Consider the following 9,372-nt stretch of genomic DNA (forward strand, 5'->3'; position numbering starts at 1 on the left):
AGGCTCGTTCAGGGGGTGAAGGGAGCCTTACCACTCAACAGTTCTGCAAATGCAAAAGAATTTCACTTGGCCTTTTTGGCAGCGTGTTGTCAATGCAACAGAGAAGACTACGAACTCACAGGTGCAAACAGTTATTTTCTACGTATTTGCTCAGGACTTTAAACAGCGAGGCATATGGAAACCAGAGAAATAATCTTTTGTCATCCTGCTGTGAACCATCACCGCTAACGTGTTCTGGTAAATGCCCTTCTGACCCACAGTACCTCCTGTTTAGTCTTCCGTATCTATCACATCTGTTCTTCCACAATCATCAGCCCCATGTGAAGGCAAAAAATAAATAAATGAAGGTCTAAGGCTGGTCTGAATAGCCCCTTCTATGTGTAGCCATCCATTAACACATCTGCTGTCAGATGCTATGGGGGATAAATGGAATCCCCTACAATGACCCCTGGCCCTTCACAGCGAAAGCCTCTCTAATCCATACCCTCTGAGATGACATAACATTTCCCCACGGAAGTACAAGCTGGAGCCCGTAACAAGAGCAATAGCGCAGAGCATGCCTGGACTGCAGAACTTGTCCAGTATATGAAAAAGAATATATAGAGACCTTATTAAATGGATATTAGGCTGCACCAGGTGACTAATATAATCTCAAAGGACCCTCCGCCATATACACAATCAATAGGGAAGATTAAGCTTCACAGCTACAATGATCCATCCTCCTCCTGCCCCAAACACAGAAAAACAATTCTACTAAACCCACTAGCCCATTCTTGGTGCCTCAATCTGTATTGTCCCTAGTAGAAAAGATGGCTTGACACTTATCAGCACCCCAAACAGAGTGAAAGCCTAGCTGTCCACCTGACCCATGTATAAATTGACTATCCCTTGCTTAACATTGGGGGGGGGGGATCGCAAGAGCTCAGTTTTCTACCCTGAAGTCAAATGATTCTAAAGTAGCCCCTACTACAATCTGTTTGTGGGAAGAAGTCACCGGCGACCCACACTAGTAAAGGGGACCCCTCTGAACGGACAGAGACAGGGAAGGCTCGCCTACCACCAAGTAACAGACTGTATCTGCAGCAACTGATCCCGCTATGCTGACAAGGGGACACCAGTAACCCTTTTGTGTGTTTGGAAATAGTTACACCCACCAAGCACAGAAAGAGGCTATTAACGGTATATCATTCAGAAGAAGGCAGTGTTCCCTTATTACTAAGAGAGACAGTTATAATACTAATTGTAAAGAGCCTAGCTGTACATGCATTATCATTTATTTGTTATTTGTTCATAGTAGCAGTCCATACCACAAACTGAAGTCAAAACCACCACCAAAGGAAACATCTGTTTAAACTGCCCCTTCTCCTACAACTTGATGCATTACAAAGTAATGGACATTAACCATTTTTGAAATCACTGAACTGGTGTTATAAGGACCCTCTCATGCCTTTACGCTTTAACACTCATAAAAATGCACAACCGTGGGGATAGGTAGAAAACAATTTTCCTTAAAATTTCCTTTTCTGATAAGAGCAAGTGAGTATTTAGAGTCCTTGCTCTCATAATCCCCTGCCCACCCAAAATGGAATAACAGGCATTGTTCCATGCTGCTCAAACCCAGGACCCCACAAATAAGGTGAAATTAACCCGACTGAAGGGGTATGTTCCCTTGCCCTTAAATATGAGCAACATCATGATCTTAATTCATACTCCCTTGTATGCATTATGACAACTGATCATAGTAATACAGACACCAGAGAAGGCAGACAACCCACAAAGGTCCCCATCACAGCCCCAGTGGTATGCACATTAACTGTACATTCACCCCGACATAAATATGCAAACAGGAATCACACATCCCCAACTCCAGCTAGCGATTTTTATTTTAATTGATACTGGTTTGGTTGGAGAGCTGTAGGTTTTGAAATTTGTAAATAATGATTTCTAATTAATAGCCCCATTCCGAACACGCATGCGCACACGCACGCACGCGCACACACACAGGGATTTTGAATCAATCCGTTCCTTTACAATTACTCCCTATCCCTCCAGGTACTAATGAGCAAAAGTTATTGATCACTGTTTACATTTGAACAAATTGGAGTGGGTCTTAACTCCTCTTACAATACTTTCTCCCCACATACGACATACCAGAGAGTTTATCACCACCTGATATACAGATAAAACAGGAACGGGTCACTAACCTTCCCCACTTTCGCAACTTCCCAACTTTTACATGTTAGATGTTAACACCCCCTTATCCCCACCTCCCATACATCATCCCTCTTCTACCGATAAGTTGGGTTGTTAAGCACCCTCCTTCACAAATGCCTCCTAAACACACACAGAGAGATAACTTATTCTCCCATGCATAAATTAAGGGGTCATTGACTCCCCACTGTAATTCTCCAAAGCACACATAGAAATGAGGGATTTATTACTGCTCCCCTTCCCACATATAAGGGGGGGGGGTCATTAACCTTCTCACTCCTTAGGAATTCCTCCTCATTATACACATAACTAGATGGGGGTGGGGGCTAGCTATCCACTCACATATAATAGGGGAGTTTAATTACCCCCTTCTTATATACATAAGATTCATTTATTTCTATTTCCCATCCATAAATGGGAGAAAGGGGTTATTAATGCTTCTCTCCTACACATAATGGGTCTACTTTCCTCATATACGCATAAGGGAAGATTTACTAATTAACACTCCCTTACCTATAAACTGAAGAGGAGCTTACTGATATCTGCCTCCCACACATACAGGCACCACTAGCCCCCTTCTCATCTTTTCCCTCCCCAATATATTAATTCCTTCAACCTTTGGGGAAGGGAAAATTAGCCATGCCCTCTTCCTTCAGATTCCACCCACTCTTTCTACTTTGTTTCTCTCCCCAATTTAATAATGCTAATACACTGGAGATGTGGTCATTAATTCCACCTTCATTTTCTAGGGGAGGGGGGGTCATTCTATCCCTTGCTCCTCCCTCCCCATATTTATTCATCCCTCTTCTCTCACCCAGAGATAGAAAGGGAAGAGGAAGGAAATCAAGAATCACCCCATCCCCAGAGGGAAAACAGTTGGGGGCCATTCCCATCCACTTTATTTACCTCTCCTCCCCCTATTTAACAATTTCAATGTATTGGGAAGGAGTGGTCCTTAAATCCTTTCTGAGAACAAATGGGTTGTCACTCCATCAGTTCCCCAGAAGTGAAAGGGTGGTCTTTAATTCCCTTCCCTCGGCCAAAAACAGAGGTAGGAATGGTTTTTAATTCCCTCCTCCCTTTCCGAGGAGAGAGAAAATGTATTTATGTATTACAATTTTTATATCTCACCTTTCAGGATACAAAGCCTTCCATGGCAGTTTACAAGTACCATAAAGCTACATTAATAGAACCACTACAATATTATGTTTATTAAGATGCTTTTGAAAAACACCTTCCTTCACCCATAAATTTAGGACAGGGTAATTCTCAACCACCCCCTCCATTTCTGAGGAGAGTGTGGGAGGGTTGGGAGGTTACTCCATCACCACCTTCCCTCCCTAAATGTATCAAACGTCCCTTCCTTTGCCTATAGATTGAGGTGGTGGTTCTTAGTTCCCTTCCCTCCTTTTCTGAGGGGAGGGAGGGTCTCCCCCCATCTCCCCCCACTCCCCTTCCCTCAACGGAAACTGAAGGGGTGGCCCTTAATTTCCCTTCACTTTCTGAGAGGAAGAGAAAGAGAAAGGGTGTCATTCCATGACCTCTGCTCCCTATATTTATTAATCCCCTTCCCTCACCCAAAGCTAACTGATGGGGTGGTCCTGAACTCCCTCTCACTTTCTGAGGGAAAGGGAGGGAGGATATCACTCCATCTTCCTTTGCTCCCCTTCCCCAGGATTAATTTTATAAAACAACATTCCCTCTCCCAAAACTGAGTGGGGGGGTCCTTAACCCCCCTTCCCTTTCTGCGGGGAATAGAAGGGGGGAAGCAAAACAGAGGGAAGATACAGAGGGTGTCACTCCCCCCTGAATTTCTCCACGGCCCCTTCCCTCACACAACACTGCATGGGGGTGGTCCTTAATGCCCCCTCCCTTTCTGATGTCACTCCATCCCCCCTTGCTCCCCCCTTCTTATATACATAAATAATAAATTTTATTTAAAAAAATTCCCTCAGCCAAAACTGGGGTGGTGGTGGTGGTCCTTACTCCCCATCACCTCCCCTTTCTTGGGCGGGGGAGAAAGACGAGGGACCATTCCCTCCTTCCCTAATTTACTAAACCTCCCATTCCCTCATCCATACACTGAGGAGGGGGCGATTCCCAATTATTCACACATCCCTTTCTGAGGCAAAATATTGCCCCCCCCCGTCCTCTTCGGAAGTAAAATATCACACACACACACACCCCGTCCCTTTCTGAGGGGAAATATCACCCCCTGCCCTCATCTGAGGGAAAATAGTACCCCCACGTCCCTTTCTGAGGGGAAAGTGGGGTAACACTCAGTCAGCCCTCCCTCCCCCCACCCATCTATCCCCCCCCTGTCCTTCCTCCTCCTCCTCCTCCTCCTCCTCCTCACCCGGTGGGCGCGCGTCAGGCTGAGGTCCTTCATGACCTCTTCGAAGGCCGCCGTCTCCTCGGCCTGCTTCTGGTTGTGCAGCGCGATCTTCTCGCTGAATTTCCGCGGGTTGTTCGACGACGCCGCCATCTTCCCCCGTCCGCATCCCTCCTCCTCACCCCCGACTCTGCCCCCCTCCCACCGGGCTCCAGACACCACCACCAAACAACCAGGCGGCGCCGACTGCGCACGCGCGCGCCAGCAGCGGCTGAAGGTGGGAGGGAGAAAGAGCCACGGGCAGGCGCGAGGAACGCACTCGCAGAAAAAAGGCCCGCGCGGCTGCGCAAGCGTGAGAACGGGCGGAGTAGCGTGGAAGCTTAGAGGGGGCGTAGCGTCACTGCGCGCGCGCAGTGCTCTCCTCAGCACCTCCGCTCACTGTTTTCGAGGCAGGCGCACAAAGGGTTCCCCCCCCCCTTCCCTGTCTCTTCGGGCTGAGCAAGACATGTTGCGCATGCGCAATGGCTTCCCCTCAGGCACGTCTCGCTCGGGAGGGAATCAAACAAGCGGGCTACGATGCGCATGCGCACAGCGTCTCCCTGTGCCCTCCGCTTGGGAAGCAGGCAGGCGGGCCATGCGCATGCGCAAGTGTTTCTATTCAGCTCCTCCAAGTATCTTCCCTTATTAAAAGCCACATGTATGTATGTATGTATGTATGTATTTATAAATAAACCTCCTCCTGCAAACACCTCTGCTCCTGTTCCTCCACATCTTCAAGTCCGCTTGGCCATGAAACTTATTGGGTGGACTTTGAGCCAGTCACTGACTCTCAAGCCTATCCTACCTCGCGGGGTTGTTGCGAGGACAAAATGGAGAAGAGGAGGAAGCAGCTCATGGACGCTGCCTTGGGCTCCTTGGAGGAAAAAAAAGGCGGAATATAAATGTAATAAATACATAAGTAACAATAATTATGATGCATGATAGATAAATGGAGGCTCTGTGGACAAGGGCAGTCTATCTACGAATACCAGGTGGTAGCTATGGTCAGGTGGTAGCTATGTTCAGAGGCACTATTCTGGTATAGTGCCTCTGAACATAGAAGCCCCATGCCATTTGTAATCCATCCAGAGAACATCTGTTATTGGGCAGATTAAAAAGGCAATAAATAATAACGGTAGCAGCCGGTTTAATTGTCAATGATATAGCCATATGTTTGTCTGACCCCCTTCTAAAGCCACCTGAGTTAGAAGCTATCACGATGTGCCATAAGGGCGCAATCCTATGCAAGTTTAGACAGGAAAAAGTCCTACAATTCCCAGCATGGCTGCCTGGAGGCTTGCCAGGAGCTTTAGGACTCAGATCTCCATTCTGCGTCGAAACCAAAAGTAGATCACATATACAGCGGATTAACAGCCTCGTGCAGAAAAGGTCTTTGGCTCTACCAGGTACTGAGATGGTTTCAATGCACTCCTAGGACCCTCCCAAGGACTGCTGGAAAGAAAATACTCCCAATGGTAGATTCCTTTTTTGAAAACGTAACATCTATTTTAAAAACAACCAACAGGCCCATTGGTTCTTGCCTTCTAATTTTCATCTGGAGGATGGGGGACAGGAGCGTGGTGGTGGTGGAGAAACGGCTTTAAAAGGGGATTGGACAACCGACTATCAATGGCTACCAGGCTATATGGGACCTCTCTTTAGGGCAAGGGCGAGGAACCTGTGACTCTTAGATGTCATGGGACTCCAACTCCCGTTGGCCCCAGCAAACACAGCCGATGATCTGGGCTGATAGGAATCCTAGTCCAAGGTTTGCCATTCCTGCTCGAGAGTCAAAGGCTGCATTCCTCTGAGCATCAGCCCCTGGAGAGTAACCGCAGGAGAGGCTCTGCCTTCTGCTTCCTGTATCTGCTCAGCCACTGTGGGAGACGGGAAACTGGGCCCTCCAGATGTTTTGGCCTGCAACTCCCATCATCCCTCTCCAGCATAGTCAGTAGTGAGGGGTGATGGGATTTGTAGGCCAGAAAATCTAGAGCCACTGCAGAGGAAAGCAGCCAGGGCCACTGTTAAACTGGACACTCTTAGCAGCTGTCTTTGGACAGGGGTTATTTACAGCAGCCAACAAGGCAACAGCAAAGGGCACTGTCCTTTGGGGGTCACTGCTTTGGGGGCTGGACCACAGCATAACGTTTTGCTGGTGTATTCACTCAGGTCAGGGTTAAGTTGGTTGTATGTGTGAATCCTGCACATGTGAGGCTACTAGCGAGGTAGTTACCTGAGGGAAGGCTTGAAAATCTTTTTTTAGCAGCAAGGCCCTATTGCTTCATCAGGTCTCTTTTTGATGAGGCTCCATTTTAATTTTAGGCTCCTTCAGGCACCGATCTTGACTCCAAAGGCCATAACCAGTGCTGGCTCCAAGTTTGTGAGCCTCAAAACCCTCCATAGGCCCCCTCACTCTCCCCCCATGGTCCCCAGCTGCTCTTCCTCCTCCTCCTCCTCCTCATCATGGCTCCCACTGGCTTGCTTGACCGGCAGAGAGCCAGGGAACAAGTGGCCAGTGGCCTCCTCCTCCTCACTCCCACCATTGTCTGGGCCAGATAGGCAGGTGAACAAGCCAGTTGCAATGGCAAAAAGGAGGACCAGATCCGGGGGGCTCTTGCCTACGGGGCCTTGGCAGGTGCCCAGCCATGCCTATCCCTGATGCAGGTCTCAGGTAGAACAACTGTCCCCTGAACTGCAAGGCAGTACACAACTTTATACATGTTCTCAGCTTTAAATTTGTGATAGGAGAGTAAGGGTTTTGAACTTCTTTCAGCCTGAGGAATTAATTCCATTTCGCAGCTCTCGGGGTTGCATTCCAGTGATTGGTGGAGCCAAAGGCCAAAATGCCCACATATTTCAGTTTAAAGTGCTTACTGCCAGTAACTAAGGAGAGGAATTTCAGCCTTTTAGCATGGCAAAGAGACTGCACAATAGGCAGGAAACCATCAAACTATCAGTGGTTGGGGGGAAAGGGGCATGGTCATCTGGGGAACACAGAAAGCTGGATTGAAATTCCAGGCAGGGTAGATTTGACCCGCCGGCCTGAGGTTCTATGTTCCTGCATTAGAGTGAGCAAGTCAGCCATTATCTGCCACATAAGAGGCATGATTGTCTTAGTGATAGCTGCTCCTCCTCAGCGAATGCTGACATTTTCCGTCCATTTGTGATTTTTTAACTCTCTCTGAAAGCAAAAGCAGGCATCACACAATGCCTCATCTCTTTGCCTTTATGCCTTTAAATCATTATCCCATTTCAAACGTACATGCATATTTAAAGTTCTGGCCAAAAGCTAACGTGCATAAAGAAAGCAGCCCCTTGCAAATATGTCCATTGTAAATAAAGCTTTATCATAAATATATCCTAGTGTTTCCCATTACTTTCCCACGAGGCAAGAGAAAAGGCAGGTACGCAGCTTGCAGATTAAGTCCCTCAAAATAATTTGGAACATCGATGCATCAGAAACATGCTTGGGAATGTCTTTTAATTTCACATCTGGAAAAATGCTCCAAAGTTTGTGCTGATCAGCAAGACGGCAACTGCTAAAAACACACATTCCAGCCTGCTCCAAAATGTCACAGTTCACTAGCTTTTTAGGTCGAGTGTAACGTGCCTGTTCCCTCTTTTAAGAGTACAACTCAGGCCTACTTGGCTAGTTAAATCCATGAAGGAAAAGGAGTTCCTGCGTTTACTGCGAGCAGCAGGGAAGTGGGTACACTACAGAAATCACTATAGCTCAGGAGTCACTATAGAAGAGCTGAGGTAGCTTCACACCCTGAACTGTATTTAGGGCTGGTTCAAGACTTGGGGGGGACCCTCAGTATAACACCCTCTAATAAGCCCCCTCATCCAGCTGTCCCTTCCCCCGCTTACCTGACATCGGCACTCCAGGTGGCCATGTAAATTTCCCACAATGCATTGGAGTTATAGTACATTGGGGGCATTGTGTGAAATTTAAATGTAATGCCAACCCTGGTTATAGTAATTTCCCTCTGCCTCACCTGCAACCCCGTTTTGTTGGAAAGAAACCTCTTCAGAATCAACTGGACCCTAGGCACCTGTTCTTCTCTCATCTCCATTCTAGTCCACCGCTGATGCTGCCAGAAATTGTTGCGGGGGCGGGGGGCAGAGAACTGGGAAAGGGGTGGCGAAAGAGGTTTGTGCAACCTGAACAGAGGATCTGTGAGCCAAGCCAAAGCGTTAAGAGCCACAGTGGGGCTGCATCAGCGTTGCTCAGGTTATGATCTGGGCAACAGTGAGAGCTTTTGGCATTACGGGAGGGCGGTTTCTGAACACAAGGCGAACACTGAGGCCACACCAAATATGTGGCGTCTGACCACAGGGGCTGCTGTTCCATTAAGTCGCCTTCAAATACTCGGCGAGCTGCCATCCGCACACATGGCGGCACAATCTGACAACAGACCCAACACCAATTCAGTGCTCACAGTAGAGAACCCAGATGGCCATGTATTTACAAGTGGTAGCTGACTACAGCATGCATATGAGGCAGCTTTCCCCAAGCTGGCGCCCTTCAGTTGTGTTGGACTACAACTCCCAGCACCCCCAGCCAGCATTGGCTATCTGGGGGGTGCTGGGAGTTGCAGTCCAACACATCCGGAGGGTGCCAGCTTGGGGAAAGCTGATATAATCCATTGTTTGCGTTTGTCCTGCAAGCAGAGAGGACCATCGTACCACCATCTTTTCAGTTTATGAAAACAATGCCTCTTATTTTCAAGTTAACACGTTCTGTTTTGAGATCCAGTTTAGACTCCAGGGCACTGTGAGATTTCCTG

General features: G+C 47.8%; 1 protein-coding gene across 3 annotated transcripts in view; it reads right to left on the minus strand.

The window, feature by feature from the left end:
* CRTC1 (CREB regulated transcription coactivator 1) overlaps positions 1-4,908 on the minus strand; it is a 79,580-nt gene extending 74,672 nt beyond the window's left edge. The window contains exon 1 of one of the 3 annotated variants that reach the window (XM_084826078.1): positions 4,568-4,908. In XM_084826078.1, coding sequence (XP_084682204.1) covers positions 4,568-4,696 — 129 coding nt within the window. In that variant the 5' untranslated portion in view covers positions 4,697-4,908. The remainder of the gene's footprint in view (positions 1-4,567) is intronic. The other 2 variants (XM_084826076.1, XM_084826077.1) reach the window with 2 other exon arrangements.
* Positions 4,909-9,372: the final 4,464 nt, after the last annotated feature.

This window comes from Heloderma suspectum, chromosome Z, assembly GCF_057233095.1.
Source record: "Heloderma suspectum isolate Gila_16-S chromosome Z, 16-S_ref, whole genome shotgun sequence".
Classification (NCBI taxonomy): Eukaryota; Metazoa; Chordata; class Lepidosauria; order Squamata; family Helodermatidae; genus Heloderma; species Heloderma suspectum.